Below are 19,369 nucleotides of genomic sequence, written 5' to 3' on the forward strand. Positions count from 1 at the left end.
GTTGCAATCTAAAATATTCAACCGGCCACAGAAAATAATGATTTAAATGTGTAAACTTTTATGCAGAGAAAGATGAGTAGAAAATCTTTCAGGGGTTTAAAGAAAGCAGATGCGGCATGAAGGCCATTAAACATCAATGAGATGAATCTTTTCTCAGCTTCTGCTTGAGAAGAATAAGTAAAGATTCCCCAAAAGATGTGTCAGAATTTTGTAGGCACTTACTGAATCACTTATTAGAGGTTATCAAGATGAAAGGATGTTCCACCAAGCACTGAGATTGGGGGTTGTATAATAGTGTGCCTAGACTTATTTCAAGAGAGATATATGTTTTTCATTTGAACTCGAAATGATGGTAACGTATGTTCTCAAAGTTTTATGTGTAAATAAATATTCTTTCTCTCTTTACTGAGACTTTCTATTGTATCTTTTCATTAAATTCTATACACATCAAAATTAATTTTAGGGTGAGGGGTGTTGGATATTTTCAATTGCAACTGTACTCACAGCTGGTGAGACTTTTTGGGGTTTGGGAGTAGTTGTTTCATAAAAGAAAAGCAATAGGTTGTGTTAACATTGTCTGAAATTTAAGTTTATTGTTATGTGCAGGCGGTAAATATATAAGTCATATTTGAAAGCTTCTATTTGAATTACATGGAAAGTCTTTTAATACTTGTAAGGTCTGCGGTACAAATGCTTCATATTAAGGAATAAGTTTGTTTGGAAACAGGAAAAACTGTAAATTGCATGTTAAAGTACTGTAGATACAGATTCATTAACTGTCACAGTGGTGGTAACAAAAGTTGCATTCTTTTTTAATTAAGGATTGTAGTAATTAAAAAGTGTCAGTGTTGTGACTTTTAAATTAAAACCATCACGTTGAAAAATGGTGTGCTAATGAATTGCAATTGAACCAATCAATATGTATTATATGGTGACCTTAATGTATTCTGTAGCAGTATATCTGCACATCTGCCACAACATTGCTTGTATAATTGGAAAAAAGTGCAGAGAAATGAAAGAACTCAACTCAAATGAACAAATAAAACTCAGATGCTTAACATTAATGACTTTTGAGTGAGCTGTGAATATTAGCTCATTTTGTTACTTTTGTGCAAATCGTCACTATGGAAATAATGAGTGCATCCACTGGAGTGATGTACATTGTAATAGAGGTCTTAACTATGGTTCACCTCCCTGATAGAATCACTGTCAGACTAGCTTTTCATGTTTCTTTCTTTGCTATGATACACAACACTAGACTTTATCTCTTCTGTAGAGAGCTCTTTCTGTCTTAATGCTCTGCGTCCAGTTTTTTTGGGTAAGCTAGGAACCGTTGTGGCCATGACAGTCCAAACTACCCCAAAGGTGTTCAGCTGGGTTGAATTATGGTAATTGTAGATCATTTAAATAGCTGTCTAGCAATTAACTGCCCCCCTTGTACCCCTTTTGATAGCGGAATTGCCATACTGGTAAAACAAGAAAAAAAACCCAACAGCATATCCCCCCAAGATTGAAATGTTTCAAAATATTCCAAATAAATTATTGTTCTGCAGTAAATATTCCATCCTATGGGGACAAGTGGACTCAATCCCTGCCAGAAAAAAACACTCGCCACCCCCATGTTGGCACATCGTATTGTATTATTTATTGACTTGTTTTCTTCTACGTCACCCAATTTGATTGATATATTTCAACTAAAGAGGATGAAGTCACATTTCAGGGGCACTGTAAATAATATTACTTGTAGCTAATTGCACCATGGACGAACGACAGTAGCTTACTGTAAAACCATTCTACATTTCTCCCTTTATTGAATATTTCTCTCATTTTCTCATTTTTCTTGCAGGGACAAGTGGCAACCTTCCCTAAAGCTTACTACACTGCATATGAAATAAGGCCAAGACTGTATTTTGGAAGGCCTTGTAACTGTGATAAGTGTTGTAAAGCTTCTAGAAGTTATGGCAGAAATAAAATCAGCATATATGGTGAGGGTTTTCTACAGGTGCAGTGAGTAAACATATGAAGATTATGACCTGTTTTCTAGGTCACTCTAATTTTGAACTCAGTGTTATAATTTCCACAGACACATTCAAAAATCTGTGTGTGTGTGTGTGTGTTTAGACTACTTTGCTTTAGGGAGATATGGGACTTGTTACTGCTTGTGGTTAAAGAATGAGTGCATTGCATTCCTTTCTTTCATATACTTTCATGCTTAATAAGCCATAAATTAGGGTAATTCTATGCTGCACAAAACTAAATGTATATTTGGGTAATATTTTAGTTTGAAAACACTAATTTGCACTAATGTGTTCTTACACACAATCTGCTATATAGCTTGCATACATAAGAAATGAGTAATAACATCACACAGATGAGTGAATTGATGTATTTTAAGGGGTGACATTCATCTTTCACTACTTTTTGCACCTGTCTGTCTGGTCTATTTTTGTCTAAATACTTCAACACAATACCTAACTCACCCAATCCTGTAATAAGATCCTAAAAGAACAGTCACAAATACTGTCTACTATTAAATCTCCCCAACACTTTAAAAAGTACATACTTGTTTTACAATATAAATTATGTTAACATGCTCACTAAATTATTGCTAATTATTAATATGAGGAAAGTATTTCTCTGGTCGTAAGCCTCATACACATATTCCATTTAAGCCTACCAGTGCTTTTTGGTCAAGAGTGGTGTGTGACTTGTGGAGTGCAGTCATGAAGTACCATATGTTTGGCACTTCCGGACAATACTCCCAATGGTGTCTTTAGGAATGTTCAAAGGCTTGGAAAGCTTCTTATTCTGATTGCCGTTTTGGTGCAATAAAATGATCTTTTTTTAGTTTTTGTGACAGCTCATTAGTTTTCACCATGGTTGCAACACACTTTGAACACTTGAATCTCTGGGTGGTGTTTATCACATCATAGCTGAAGCAGATAGCTGAAGAGTGGTTATTGAATCCCAATTGTGTATTCATGTTGTAAGATCAGCAATATTATGTAGGGGTGGAATCATTGTACAATGACAGTATTAACAAAATATCCCGCTACTCTAAAATTCTAGATAATTAATTTTCTTTGTTCATTTGCTGCATTATTGAACTGAAAAGAAAAACTGCTAAACTTTATTTGAAGCAAAATCCAGCTCCGCAGAGTTAGATAAAGTAAAACCTTTTTTTCTTTGGGAGGTTAAATGTTTCAAATTGCAACTGTATGTACTTATATAAGGTCAAACGTAATAGAGAGAAAGAAAAATTTGGGCTTTGTGTTGTAGCCTGGCTTGGGTACTGTGCTGTGCTCTAGGCACTTAAATGGCAGTGGTGGTTTTGTTTTAGAAAACCAGATCTCCAGGGGAACCAGAGCACTAGAAAGAGACTATCGGCCAGGTATACTGGTCACTGGCTACTTTCCACATATGCACACAAACTCACAAACACATACACTCCCAACAAGACTTTGTAGCTTGGACTTCCACTGAGCCTGTTTCTACAATAACACAAAATGTACCATATTATACACTGTATACCACCTGACCATGAGCCTGTGGCATTCATTTACAGCCTTAATAGCCTTCAGTTTTCCAGGAAAGCTTTTCACAATATTTTGCTGTGCCTGTGGGAATTTATGTTGTTTCAGTCAAAAGAGCATTCTTGGGGTGAGGCACTGATGTTGGATGAGAATGCCTTCCCAAACCCTAAACGACCAGTTCATCAAAGAGTTTAGTGGGTATGAGGTCAAAGCTCTGTGCACTCTGTAGTTTATATAGTTTTTGGCCATATAGTGTATTTGTAATCAATATGTTGGGATTGTGGTTGATTAAGTACTGGTTGCTTGGTGTTTTTGTGAGATTGTTAACGCACCACCACCTGTTCCAACTAAAGCTTTCTGTTTGTATTTTGCTGCCAAATAGGGTTTTTAAAAATATTATTCTGCTTTATTTTTATGTATTTCAAATGCTATTGGTTATTAAGCAAAATAAGACTTAAATAAATGAAAAATTCGAACAATTTATATTTTGTTCTGAATCATTATGAGCACTGTACAGCAAATGAAATGTTATTCACCTGGCTTCACTACTAGGATTGCAAGATCTTAACAGTGGGAAAACTGGTCAAAATAAGATCTTGGTTGTTTTGGTATCTGCACTTACCTTTATCTTAAGACCTGTCATAACAAATCCTAACTTTGTCATTTTATACCCTTATTATTTTATTTACTTAGGCTTATTCCTCTTTACTAATTATATATAATGTTTTATGGGTCTCTTTGACGTTTCAAATCATCCACAGCTTTTCTATAGGATTTAATTTAGATGACTGGCAAGCTTATTTAATTCATTTTATCTTTGTTTTTTCTTAAGTCTTGAGATATTTTAGCTGTTAGTCTTGGTGTCTTTTTAAAGCATGTCTTTTTTCCAGATTAGTTTCTTATCTTATGGTTGATATTAAATTCTCCTCTCTCATTGTCCCAGTGTCTCACACCAGTTTTGTAACAGCCTGATGTGGAGAGTGCATATCATGATGCACCCACCTCTGTTCTTCACTGGAAGTATAGTGTACATGAAATCATACATATGGCCCTTCCATCTCTCGGGTTCATTTTAGTCAAAATGAGTTTAGAAATTGGGATGATTACATTGCAGCTCACTGCATATTGTTTAATTGTTTTCCAACCTGTGTAATTACTTAATTACAATACTCACACAGGTATTTATGCTAGCCATGCACTACCGCTGAGATCTGGGGTTTAAATCTCAGCAGTGCTACTGACCAGTCAGGATCTGGACATGATTAGCTAATGTCCTGGGGTCCTCCACTGCTGGGACTGTTTAGCTGATGATGTTGATGAGGTAATATAACTCTTATCCAGATTTAATTCCACTGGGTAAAATAACTTAATTTAGTGATTTATGAATAAGATATTTGCTTTATATTGGTTTCAGATACTGTGGTGTATAATTGTGTGGTGAGACAATTTGCTGCATGCAGTGGATTTTTAATTTATAGAGATTTAGAATATAAAGCTTAAAAAAGTCTGGAAAGATCAATCATGATGATATACAATGATATACTTTAATGTCCTCAAGGGGACATGTGTGGTGAAAAAGAAAGAGTTTTGCTGGTAGAGAAAAAAAATCAAGAAGGTCATTAAGTGTAAAATTAAGAGGAGGAGGTGCTGAGATGAATAAAAGTAATAGGGTTCAGGTCCAGACAAAGCACTTGTTTCAGCAAGCCAGTCTGCTTCATACTTCCTCACTGCTGCATACTTTACTGTTAATAATTGTTCCAAGTAGTAAAAGGTGCCCAACACTTCACCATCTTTATGGCATTTGTCTTCTTAAGCTGAAGTCCCATCTTTTTACTTTGTTCTTTAACTATTTTTAAGAGCTTTCAGGTCTGTCTGATTTTCTGCTATGAGTGTTGTGTCATTTGCATATCAAAGGTTATTGATGTTTCTTCCACCAATCTTAATTCATGATAATCTTCATCCAGTGTGATTTTCTCTCTATATGTTCAGTTATACCATGCATCCTGTATAACTCCTTTTCCAATGTGGAACCAGTCTGTTTAATTTCAAATTCCTTGGCTTTTTCTATAATCCAGTATACATCTGTGATGATATCTCTAGCCCCTCCATCTTTTCTGAATCTTGATGTACATCTGGCAGTTCTATTTTAATGTAAGGCTCGAGTCTGCATTGAATAATCTTCAGCAGAATTTTACTGGCCTGCCATATGAGGAAAATTGTACTTCTTTCTCTTTTCTTTGGTTATGGGATATAAACAGACCTCTTCCAATCTCCCGGCCATTGCGTAGTTCTCAAGGCTTGTGTGCATAATTTGTTTAGAATCTTGAAATATTTTGTTGTGATGTTATTAATTCCTGTGGCTTTTTTTGGCAGTGATTTCTGGACCTGTCCTTAAAACAATGAATATAATATCAGTAAGATTGTCTTATTTGTAAAAATGTTCAGTGTATTCTTTTCATTGTTGTTTGATTATTGTTTGGTCAGTTATGATATGGACATCACTTAGCATACCAACTCAAGGTTTTTATTCTTGCTCTCACATCTCTTTCTATCTCACATATCTTTGTTTCTCCATGTTTCTTTCCATGGTAAATGTCTTTACAGATGTTGTTGTAGTACTGGTCATTGTGCTTCTTGCAGCTCACTGGAATTCATGATTTATTTCCCTTAAAAGTTTGTTATCCTTACTGAGATCTCTTTTTTTGCAATCCCCACTATATCATCGGTCATCCAATTTGATTTCTTTTATCTTTATTCTCTGATTCTTGTTTGTTCATAGAAATGCAAATACCCCCCAGAACATGATAACCACTGTTATTAATTACATAGTTGCTTAATAACATATTTATGGCTGTTAAAGCATTTTAATATGTTATTAAGTTTTAATATGTTTATCACAAATAAAAAAAATAATCAAATTAGATTTTTTATAATTGATTGGTGCACAATTTTACACGGTATGGTGGAAACCACTACACTTAGTAATTAGGTGTAGAGGTAACTGACGTTTATGGTTTATATACCTCACTATTGAATTTTGGTCTAGTTCGAGTCTAAGACTATTTAATGATTAAGCCATTTCTTGTTAAAGTTTCAGTAAGAAACTTTTAGTACTGCGACTGCTATGTTCAGAGTGAGGCACTACACTGTTTATATCTCAACTTTTGACCTGTCTTTGGTAGACTGCTTCTGCTTTGAATACATAATTTCATGTATGCTTGCAAAGAACCTAATTAGTACCTTAGATGTTGCAGCTCTGGGTTATGTTATTGAAAGATCTGTGCATATTTAAACAAAGGTAAGGTTTGTGGACTTTGTACTTTTCAAACACAATTGCAAACCATGCAAATGCAGGAAGAAATAAGCATTTCCTCTATCCATGCCATATCCTCCAGCTAGACTGCACCACTCCCAGAGATAACATAACCAACCTGCTATGTGCACGTCTCACAGCCAGCTGAATTTATGGCCCTCCTGGCACTCTATGTCGGCTGCTAACCTGGAGGCTATTTAACATGAAAGATTGAGTTTGCAAAGCCTAGCAGGTTTCCACACATCTGTGGGCCAGTCTGATCTCTCTTCATTTTATAGCCAACCACTTCTCTTATACTACCTTACTAATTTCTCATGATGCTAAATTAATAAAAATTTAAAATTACATACACATGGAAATCCTGAATTTAAATTTTGGGACCCGAAACTGTTTAGGAAAATAAAATGAAAATATCAGATAAGCCTGAAAAACATTTTTATTGACTTAATACTATTATTACACTGTAATGTTATATATTTAACATTTAATTTTCTTACTGCTGATGCTTATATTACACCAGTGCCTTTATTAATCATTGATTATCTGAACAAAAATGCACAAATAATCTAAGTCATGTAGGTAATTATCAGCTATGGCTACAAAATCTCAGAGTTAGGATGCTGAAGAACCAATAGAAAATTATTATGTTTGCATGTCATGCTAAGAGTAAAATGAATTTGGAGTTTATAACTATCTAAAGTTACTTAAGGTGATGTCACATAACTCCCTCTACCTTTATTCCTTATTTTTAAAACAGATGCACCATAATATTATAATGAGTTTTTTTTATTCACAGTTCTGATCCTGTCTCAGAGCTTTACCATTTTTGAGCATAATCTAGCTAGTTTGTTTTTCATGTATTTTCATTAGCCACTGTTGTCGCTCAGTCATATTTGATTCATAAGGGTTAGAAGGTTAACACAATGCAAAGCTTTTTGCAAATCTATACAATATATCCTGTATCATTTGCTTCTGTTTAGTGCTGGATAGACCCTCTATAACCTGTGACCCAGAGGTCAGGAGAGGTTTTTACCATGCCTTTTTGAGTCGCAGAGTTCCATGAGTGACGGCTGGAAAGCGCCAATAAACTCTCTCTGCATTCCAGTGATGAGCTGTTAAATTTGACCTCAGGTCCTCACTTTCTAAACACTGCTTCCCAGTTCCTCACTCTATGAAATGTTTTTTTTTTCTTTTTTTTCTTTCATTTTTTTGCATTTGTTGCAGTCTTACACTGGTAAATATAAATCCTACCAATGAAAAACCCAGTGACCTATTAAGCTCCATCCTACTTAATTACCTCACACATATTTATAACTAAAAGTGAATCACACAGTACGTGATTTACCAACATAACAGCTCTATTAGCAAAGTCAGGCTATTCCTGGAAATAAAAACTGCCATGTAAATGTCAAAACAATAATAAATGACACATGTGTTTGGGAGACACAGGTACCAGGTAAAAATATGAGGAATAAAAATTAGAATTACAATACATGGAACATTCAGTACATCAGTTTTAGAGATGTTAGGGTGTTACATACGAAACACAAAATAGTAACCCTGTTCTTTGAGACCTCAATTTTAAGCCTTGTGATCATCTTTACTTTTTTATAACTAAAGCTGACTTGGATCTTATAGTTACAAGTAAAAATAGGCCATCACTTACCACTTATTCCAAAAGTTGTATGAGAGTTTTAAATCAATTTAAAAAAATAACATTTTTCAATGAAATATTGCAAATAATTGCAACTGTGCAACTGTGAAATGTCAATCCATTCAGGGCAAAGCCAGAAACCACTGTTCAATGTGCATGTCCTTCAAGCCCTCAGATGGCATTGCATAGTACCAAATGATGAACACTGTGGTAAATATAGTGGGAACTACTGTAATCTAATCTTGAAAAATATGCTGGTTTAGTATTTCTACAAACATACTTTGTGCCCAGTATTAAAGTTACATTACATTAGTAAGCTAAAAACTGCAAACAGCAATGCAACCTCTATATAGGCAAATAGTGACAATAAAATAGGTCATACTGAAACGCTTAGTAACTTACAAGTCACTCTGTACCAAGCTGGTTTTTTACATTTCCACCCTGTTTGCACTTTCCAGTGCTGGTATTGCTAACTAAAACCATCTGGGAGTAACTACAACTCACCCATAATGCAGTGTGCCCCTGGTTGCGACACCTAACCTCAAGTTCCCTGCTTTTTTCAAAGAAATTGTGTGGCATAAAATAATTTTGACCATCCATATTGAAATACCAACTGCAAACTGGCCTTATAACCCATAATCAGTACTTTTTTAATGCTCACTAATCTGGCTGTGTAGTATGTTGTAATATTAGTGTTTTTTTTGGCTATGCCATTGCGTATATTGAAGTTAAAGTTCTGTGTTACACCTGAAGAAATTATAGCGTTTTCAGACTATAAAGATATATCACTCTTAGTATATTTGGTACATACAAATTATGTTATTTGGTACATTTTGTAATATGCAATAAAAACAAGAACTTGTGATTTATACTGTCTGCAATGAAATAAAGGTCGAAGTAAATTAAGGAAATACTGCAGGTTTTACCTGCATTTTCCATACTGTCCCAACTTTTTCTGATTTGGGGTTGGACAGAGTAAGGATGTCCAATGTTTTCATTGATGAACCACTTTAATATAAAAATTTTTTATTATTTTATGGGGTTTGTATAGGTCAAATGTATCAACCTGGCACCAAAGTTCCAAGACCAAAGGTTTAAAAAAGTTATAAGTAAAAAACGTCACCTACTGTATATACGCCTCTCTGTCAATGGTATCTTCACACACAGTGTGAATGGGTCTTTTTATCTTTGGTACAGAGAACTCTAAACAGTAGACTAAGCTGACCACAGCACAGGTTTCCACTGTCTTATGGACCTTATGAGTTGATCCAGAGAACTCTGAGGTGTTTTTGCGTTGATGTACAGCTTGTGTACTAGAGTTTCAGGTCGCATTTGTTGATGCAGCAGAAGACTGTGTTAAGTGACAACAGTTTTCCAAAGTACTCCAGAGCCCATGTGGCTATTTTTATCACAGTATCATTATGATTTCTCATGCAATGTTGTCTCGAAGGTCACGCATATTCAACAGTGATTTCAGGCTTCGCCCTGCACGGACTGAGATCTCTTCAGATGAATCTTTTCACAATATAATAAATGGTAGATGGTCAAAGACTAAATTATTTGAAATCTTGCATTAAGAATTTTTTTTTTTAACTAACTGACAGTTCTCACAAAGGGGTGAGCCCTGATCCATCATTGCTTGTAAAGACTGATCCTTCTGTGGATTAACCTTTTACCAAATCATCTCTTACTAATTCACCTGCTTATTGTGGAACGCTGTGAATATTGTATAAACTTTTCACTAGTATTGTGTGGAAATGTTGCTGGCATTCAATTAATGAAAACAAAGAAAATATTTTTTTCTACTTCCATAAGTTAAATAAATATTTAAGAGAATATGGAAATGGGGTTTGTATTTGATTGTTAAACACAAAAAGTACATTTCCTTTTTTTACGTAACTTTGCTCTTTTTTTAGATTATTTTTTTTCGTTTCATCAGTTGTCTACTGTGAGATTTTGTTCCTGTCACCTCTTTTAATAGAAATATGACCAGCAGAAGATACATTCCTTCTCGCTTCACATCTATAGGAAAAAAGCAGGAAAAAGGGGGGCAGACAAATATTTTCTAGAACAAGACAGGGAACAAGGCAATGCCCTCCAGCCTGTGATGCTCCCTCTCCCCTCCACACACCTCCTTTCATACTTTCACTCTCTTTCACTCTCTTTACCCTCTTGGACCTGTTTCTGCACATCCACACACCCCCTGAGTTTGCAACTGAAGAGTCGTGTGCTTCATTCATTCACTCATACATATGCACACTCATACATATGCACACACAAAGTTATTCACATATGTTTCAGCACTTTTAAAAACATGTTTAGATTTCTAACCCCCTTGTTCCAGTACTAAAAGTGAATGGAGGTTTGCTGCAGGACTTCCAGGATGTCCAAGAAAGCTGTGGGTGTTTCAGTGGGACTCCTGTAGCATGGAAGTAAGAGGTAAGTTAAGAGAAAAGTTTGAGTATGATTGCTTTCTTTGCCTTAGCTTTGCATTTATAACTTACACTGCATAAATCACTGCAAGCCATAGTCTTTTGGCTTCTGTTTTTCTTTGGATGTGGGCCATGTGACAGTCTTACCATTGCTATCACTTTTTAAACCTGTAACCTTGTCTATTCTTTAAATTGCACAAAGCATCAGTAGTGGAATTTGACCTTTTATTTTGAGCTGGACTTTTTTTACCCATGTGTTGCCTTTTGCTTTAAAGCACTAGTGGGGATTTGTGTCTCATTCATTGCTACTCTATTAAATTTAATGTCAGACTTTAGAATAGGACATCAGAATTCAGATAATATATGCAATAAATTGAAAAATACATATAAATAAACACAATATTTTAAAAGTATGTTAACATCAGGGTTTGCTGGATTTTGATTCCAAAACCATGGCCATTCATATGGACCTGGTGTTTTAAGAAATTTGTCCCCATTTAGCCAAAAGAATATTTTTAAGGTATGGTACTAAGCTTGTGCAAGAAGGCCTTATTTCAATCGATAGTCTAATTCTTCTTTGAATTGATTAAATAAATTGATTAGCCATCTGTGTGGCTGAAAACCTAAACTTCATAATTATGTGTCTACACACATGGTCAAATAGTGTACTCAAGTTGAGAGCTTTCCCATTGTTCCTTAACAACTTGCACAGACATTCATTTATCCACGATGCATTAACCTAACTGCCAAAAGTGCACAAGACAAGAAATCACTTACTGTGGCAGTGTGCTATTGCTTTTGGTTAACAGCAAATGTCAAGGTTCATGGGGTGCACTGCAGATAAGAGAAAATATCTTTTGACTGTACATTTGTTTGTCTAGATTGCAAAAAATATTATTTGCAACTATGTTACAATGGATTTTGTAATATATTATGCAAATTTAAAAAATAACCTTATTTCAGGATTAGGTGTGCATGTGTGTGTGTATTATATGTATTTAAATAAGCAGGCTGCTGCAGCATTTCAGTTTGTGTGCAAGCATGACAGCCAATTTTACACCTACAGGGATTATGCTTTATGTAGCAGAAAGATATACTTATGTTAAACCAGCTGATATTTAGTGGCAACTTGTAGCGTAGAGAGGAGAGATTTGAAGAAGTCTCTATTCATTAACTCACATTAATTTTTTTCAGAAGTAGGTCTACCTTAACATTATGAAGCTGTTTGGATGCTGTTTTATTACTGTAGCACCAGAAGCATGCCTCCAGAGGGTTGGAGTCTATTCAATCATCTTAGTATATGGGCCAACATTTTTTATGTGATGTCAAAATACCAGGCACATAAGTACTCAAAAATGTACAATGTGGAAAAGACAGACAGGCACAGTACAAACATACACAAACAAGTAGTTGTTAAAAAGCTGTTTATGTGTTTACTTATCTCATTTTTAAGTACAAAGTGGCATTTTGGCAATAGACCAAGTAGCTAAATATCTAATAACACGTGTTAATTACAGCTGGTGGTTAACACTAACGATGTGGGATAGAAACAAATAACAAAAATTCATTTATTCATAGCAAATAAGTTCTAATTAAATAGCACTAATGTAGTGTGACTTGGCATTTTAAAGATCTGAACCACAAAATACCGGCTGTATATTTTCAGTTCCAATACTTGCAGGATTTGGCAGACCCCTCCCTGATTGCACATTCTCAGTGCAATCCTTTTCTTCCTTAGTGAACAGTGTGAATTGTTAGTCCTGGAGTAAAGCCAGTGGGATAAGACCATGCAGCTTTACATGCACAAACAGGACTGACTTCCACTGGTATGTGAACTCAGGGCTGCAGAGTTCTGTTACTTACAGTATATAACATAACAATGTCCTATAGTATCAAAACTCTGGAAATCAGTGAAGGAAAGAAGGAAACATTTTGAGATGTGTCAGGAAGGCACAGTGGCCTGCTTATGTAATTTGGGTGAAGTGTTGAAGCTGTATCTAAATTTCAGAACTTCTTAGTATTCCTAGTATGCACTTGAGTTGGCATTAACTCCTCGAGTTAGTGTAAAATCTGATGATCCACGTTATTTCATAATGAATTCACAATATTCCAAAGAGCATCTTGTTATGTTATTGAATACTTGGCTTTTTTGCCACATAAAGGCTCAGAGGATTTAAGATGAGGAGACTGTAGATAAAAGTTCTTGGCAGTCAGCACTTCTTCACATTCTTTGGTCTTCAAGTAATTGTTGCAAAGCTTTAAGATGTGTTTTGGCTCATTATCCTGCTGCAGTATAAATTTATCTCAACAAGGACACAAACAAAAGAGTAAAGTATTTCTCTGAGGAATGGAGTGGTACTTCTCCAGAACACATTTAGGGGCCAAAAATATGTGATCACCCCTGCTAATTATAACATTTACGTGTTTCAGCCGCGTGTAAATTAAATGCTTTCAACTTTATGACAATGGTCTGGAAAGGAGCCTTTCCTATAGCATATATAACATATAAAGGTTATAGAATATACATTGTATACATATTGTTGCCTTGTTGGAAAGATTTGTAGCACACCAAAACAAAAGCTTTTTAAAAATATTTTTTCCCTTTACAATGGTTGCCAATTCCCACTGTTGGTTGGATCTCTCATTTCATTACATCTTCCAACTTGAAAGGGCCAGGGCTAGTACGGGATTTCATTGACAGCTATCCAGTGCCTCTTCTTGAACTGCTGGTCATGCAGTGTCAGAAAACATGATGCACATTGGATAAGCTCATTATGCAATGAATAAGCTCACAGCAGCCCAACATTGACCAGTATTACATGGATTTATAGTGAAGAGAAGAACACAAAGCTGGATATGACAATGTCAGGATGTAACTTAGTAATCCCCTGAAAGGGCCTTTATGTTTTTCCTTCTAACAAAATACAATGCATCATTCTTTATATTAAAGAGAAATTAAAGCATTTTATGATATACTGTATGTTTTTGTGTCTCTGCAGACACACTAGATGTCTGAATCCATTTTTCTTTATTATGCTGGCACTACTTCCTATCAGATATTGCTATGATGCTGTGATGCTTATCACCCACTAATTTTTTTACTCACTTATTCTCTTGTCCAGTTTTTAAAAGTTAGGTTTTTATGATTACTTAATTATGAGTGCAAGAGGAAATTAAACTTCTGGCATGGTTAGTTGGTGAAGCAAAATAGAAAGTGTCAGTTCAGAGTGTAGCAGAAGGAAAGTGGGAGTCCTGAACATGGCTTGTACTGTTTGTTTGTTTGTTTATTAAGATTTTAACGTCATGTTTTACACTTTGGTTACATTCATGACAGGAACGGTAGTTACTCATTACACAAGGTTCTTCAGTTCACAAGGTTATATCGAACACAGTCCTGGACAAATTTGTATCTCCAATTCACCTCACTTGCATGTCTTTGGACTGTGGGAGGAAACCGAAGCTCCTGGAGGAAACGCACGCAGACACGGGAGAACATGCAAACTCCACACAGAAAGGACCCGGACCGCCCCACCTGTGGATCGAACCCAGGACCTTCTTGCTGTGAGGCGACAGTGTGGCTTGTACTGACTAATTCTTGTCTGTATAGGATACACTATGTACGTATGTATTGTAATGTTTGTAATTAGACAATGTCTTGTTATTGTGGTGAAAAACTGTTTAAAGTATCTGTCTATTTGACCAGAATAGCTTTTACTCTTCTCAAAATGCTTTCCACTAGATATATTACCTTACATTGTGCCCAGGGGCACTGTCATGTTTAAGCTAGAAAGGGCCATAGGTGGAGGAAGTAGCCTTAAGAGAAGAGAGAGTGACAAAAATTATGTACGATGATTAAAACGATAAAAGGAGCATGACTTTCAAATAATAAATCAGCATAAAACTCTCCATCAGACTGTGGGTAGCTGTTGTGTTCCAAATGCCATACTATATGCTAAGTAGTTATCTAAATTAGATTTTGAGCTCACCGTGAGCTCTTCCCAGGTGAAGCAGAATCTTCGCTGTTCTGTGTGCAGTCTAATACAGCAAGTTTTTTGAGGTTTTAACTATTTCATGTCGTTTAATGGAAGAAATATCAAACTCATTTCTTAAGAATTTCATTTTGACTATTTTGTTGACAGTTTGTTCACTCACACTTTGCAGCCCTGATCATGCTCCGTATTAAACAGCCGACATGATCTTCTAAACATACTTCCTTTGTTTTATTTGTATTTTTATTATTAACGGTTATATTTAAGTGCCTAAAGGGTTACCAAGTTTTTGACAGTGTTGCATCTACAACCCTGACTTGTTTGTTTGTGAAGCACTATGAACTAAAATATGCTAGCTATAATTTAAGTACAATGTAAACAATCTGCTCAAATTTGTTAAAACACTTCTGTTTGGAAGCTTCATTAACAACACGGCAAAACACCAAAACAGCAGGTAGGACATGATATAACTGATAATACTATGGCTGTGCAGTAATGGTTTAATTATAGTCAGCACCTGTAGCGACAGGTAGAATTAAGTTAGCCAAATATTTGGTTTCTGTTTATAGTAATGTTTCATTCCTTTATTGTGTGTGGGTGTGTGGGTGTGTGAGTGAATCCATCACAAATGCCCCCAAACTCTTCATTATGCTTTACAGTTGGCACTAAGAATTTAAGAAGGAATTATTCATCCTATTAATCATGTTTTCACAGATACATAATCCAGTAGCAGTGTCCTTTTTTTACATTACTCCAATAATAGGAATAGTAGATAGTTTCCTAAGCCTTTTTGAAAGTTTGGAACTTGCTAGTAAGTGTTGCAACAGGGACAGATGCCTTTTCATGTTATTGCTCTTCAGTCCTTGTCTTATTCCACTGAGCTTTTTAGCACAACCCACTCTACTACAACATTTTCCTGTAAAGCATGTAGCAGTATCTGATTTGTGCATTTTATCAATTGGCATGTTTAAAATAGGCTAACCACTAATTAAAAGGTGTCCACATACCTTTGGATATGTAGTGATGATCAAGTTATTCAATTTCAAATAAAAGAGGGAGTAAGCTTGATTAGCATATGACCTTGGGAACCATAACCTATTATCCTGAGATTCACGTCTTCTTTGCCTTCAAGGCACAAACAATAAAAACTCTTATCTCATGACTATCTAATTTACTTCAGTAAACTGACTGGAACATCTGTGAGTAGATTCTAAACTTGCTGTGCATTACTGCCCAAGGGTATCTCAGATCTAAATGTATTCTGCAAGAAAGAGTGGCTAGAAATGTCTAAAATATAGAAAGAAAAGACTTATGGTTAAACATAGGCCTTTGAATACTTTCTGGTATTCAGTTTTAGGAGTGTTGAAGGTGCAGTTGTGCAGTGTGTAGTGAGCACATGAGTGATTGGGATGGCTTGGGTTTGGTAGATAACGCTTTTGATGGTCTTTTGGAGTTTTGTGGGGTGTTGCGTGATGTGATGGTGTGTGGGTGTGGTCATGTAATGGACATGCATGTTGAACTTTGCATTATTATGGTGCAAAGCATCTGGCATGATTGACGTTACTGCATGTTATGTACGTTCTACAGTTTTGGTGCTGTGGGGTGTGAAAAGGCTGTGGCAATTAATTTAAGAAATTTCTTGCCTTTTAAGTGTACAGCCCGGTCCATGATAGTTGACAGGTAGTTGTTAAGCTTTTGCAGTCCTAAGGATGTGGACCTATGTTTGGGAATGCTGTTAAAAATTGTTGGTAAGGTTGTAGGTAAGGTTGATATTAAAACACGTTTCATATTTGAATTGATTGGATCAACTGGGAGGAAATCGGTAGGGGTGAAATGAAAAAAATGGGGCCAGTGGATGGGACGATAAAGTGGACCCAGGATGGATTGAGTGGATGGGATGAGTGGGGCCAGGGAATAGAATAAACTGGGGTAGGAGTGGGTAAATAAGGGAAGTTGTTGGGGTGAATAATTGAGTAAATTGGGTTAAATGAGGAAGAAGGTTGGGATGATTAGGGGAGAATGTTGGATAAAATTAGAATGTGGCCATTTTTGTGGCCATTTTGGTGCTGTTAATTAGTGCATGGCATGTTTTTTCCTGACCCCACCCCCCCACCCCGAAAAATACAGGATGATCTGAAGATTGCTGAATAGAGGCTTTCCATGTTATTAAAGGAGTGACATAATTACTAGAGATGTCTGTGGGTTGAGTTTTATTCAAGTGGAGGTGTAGTTTGGCATACATGATGTCGGTACATGATTTGTATTTGTGCTTCCTCTCAGTGTGTTGATATGCATGGAAAATGATTTTGTTTTTGGTTTGGAGTGACCAAAGTGATTCCTTGGTGTTTGAATCTTTAAAGCTTGTGAGAAAACAGAATCTGTGATTTGTTAATTCTCTGGAATCTTTATTTAACTGACAAAAGTAGAATGAAAAGATTTCCAATGTTTTTTTGACTGATCATTTTAATCTGTAAATAGAAACACATAGAAATGCAAGAATGCAAATTATTTAGGTATTTTACCATCTACCATACATAATATTGTAAAAGGTTCAGGGAATCCAGAGAAAAGTCTGTGTAGGGCAAGGCCTGAAATTACTGTTCAAAATATCATCACTGTGCTCATGCTTTTTCTCTGCTCTCTTTCTTTCTGTCATATAAAGGAGTGAATCACCGCTGAATGAAAGCTGTGCTGTCACAGTACATCAGGCCTGAAAAGAGAAGCTGCTGGAGAAGAGATAAGATAACTTTAGGAAAAGACGCAAGAGTGATAAAGGAGAAGAAAGAAAGAGAGAACAATCATGGATCATTCCTACATGTGGATCTTGCTCCTGTCCCTTTTTCTCTCGTATCAGAGTGTTTCTGCACAAGCTGAAGGTATGAGACTGATTCATACCACATATGGTTGCCTGTTTACTGAAACCACCCACTGCATTTATTTTAAAGATAAGGGTTAAAGGACAACACAGACACACACACAATCAAGTCCAGTTTATATATTTACCTAAATTATTAGCAGTTCAGTGAATCAGCAGGAATACTGGGTGCTACACAGTACCTTAGCTCTAAAAAGAAGTCACCTGTGCAATGAGTAGTAAAATACACTATATGGCCATAAATGTGTAGCTGTCTGAGTGTGTTGTTGGATATCCCATTCCAAAACCATGGGTGTTATTATAGAGTTGGACATTTTGGAGTGTGTCTGTGGAAATTTGTATCAAGAGATCATTTGTGATCTAAACACTTAATTTTTTATTAATAATTAGGACAGTGTACACATAATTTTGCAGAAATTGTGCAGTCTGGCTCAGTCCTAGTAAGCAGTATGTATTATTGGAAATAGCATTCTTTGGTCGTCCACCAAATCCAGATTTTATAGTAATTTAGTTGATCCACTTTACTCACAACCTTAAATCAGGTGCGATTTCAAATAGGTGATGTCAACATGTGATTTCATGATTTAGAACAAAAGCATATCCAGAAAATGCTAAGTTTTTAAAGAGCAAAGATGGGCAGAGGATCTCCAGTTTGTCAACAAATGCGTGAGAAAATTATTGAACTGTTTAAAATAAGTGTGTTTTTCAAAGAAAGATTAAAATGGATTTGCATATTTCTTCATCTACAGTGCATAATATCATTACACGACTCAAGGCATCTGTAGAAACTTAATTTGCATGGGCAAGAGTACAAGCCTAAGCTGAACACCTGTGATTTCCAATACCTCAGACCGCACTGCATCAAAAAACTTTATCATTTATCAATAGCTGATATAACCACGATTACTTTTGTTAAGCTACAATACAAAGTTACACTTACAAATGCCACTTAAAACTTTACGATGTAAGAAATAAACCTTATGTTAAACCATGTCCTGGGTTCTCGAGTTCTCTGGGCTTAGAGGCTTGTAGGATGGACCATCACACAGTAAAAACATGTATTGTGGTCAGATGAATCAGTATTCCAGATTTTTTTTTTTTGAGAAATAGCTGCTTTGTACTTCAGACCAAAGACAAAAAGGACTTCAGACTGTTATTAGCAACAAGTCCAAATGCCAGGGTCTGTCAGGTATGGGATAGTATCAGTGACCTTGACAAATGTAATTTACACTTCAGTGAAGGCAGCATTAATGCAGAAAGTTACATTGAAATTTTAGAGCAACGTATACTGCCTTCAGGACGACATCTTTTCCAGGGACAATGCAAAACCACATGCTGCACACATTACAAAGGCATGGCTGCGGAAGAAGGGGGTACGGGTACTGGACTGGCCTGCCTGCAGTCCTGACCTGTCCCCAATAGAGAATGTGTGAAGAATTTTAAAACAAAAAAAATGTGACCACGACAACATGTATTGTTGTACATCATAAGATGTGTTTGTAAAACCAACAGAAAAGGCCTGAGCACTAAATATCTTGGGTTTATACTGTCTGCAATGGAATAAAAGTCAGAT

The 19,369-nt window shown here is 35.8% G+C and overlaps 1 protein-coding gene across 1 annotated transcript in view; it reads left to right on the top strand.

The window, feature by feature from the left end:
- Window positions 1-17,734: 17,734 nt before the first annotated feature.
- col7a1l (collagen type VII alpha 1-like) overlaps window positions 17,735-19,369 on the top strand; it is a 78,936-nt gene continuing 77,301 nt past the window's right edge. The window contains exon 1 of the mRNA XM_063008367.1: window positions 17,735-17,797. Within this exon, the coding sequence (XP_062864437.1) occupies window positions 17,737-17,797 (61 nt within the window). The 5' untranslated portion in view covers window positions 17,735-17,736. The remainder of the gene's footprint in view (window positions 17,798-19,369) is intronic.

Source organism: Trichomycterus rosablanca, chromosome 1, assembly GCF_030014385.1.
Source record: "Trichomycterus rosablanca isolate fTriRos1 chromosome 1, fTriRos1.hap1, whole genome shotgun sequence".
In the NCBI taxonomy this organism is placed as follows: domain Eukaryota; kingdom Metazoa; phylum Chordata; class Actinopteri; order Siluriformes; family Trichomycteridae; genus Trichomycterus; species Trichomycterus rosablanca.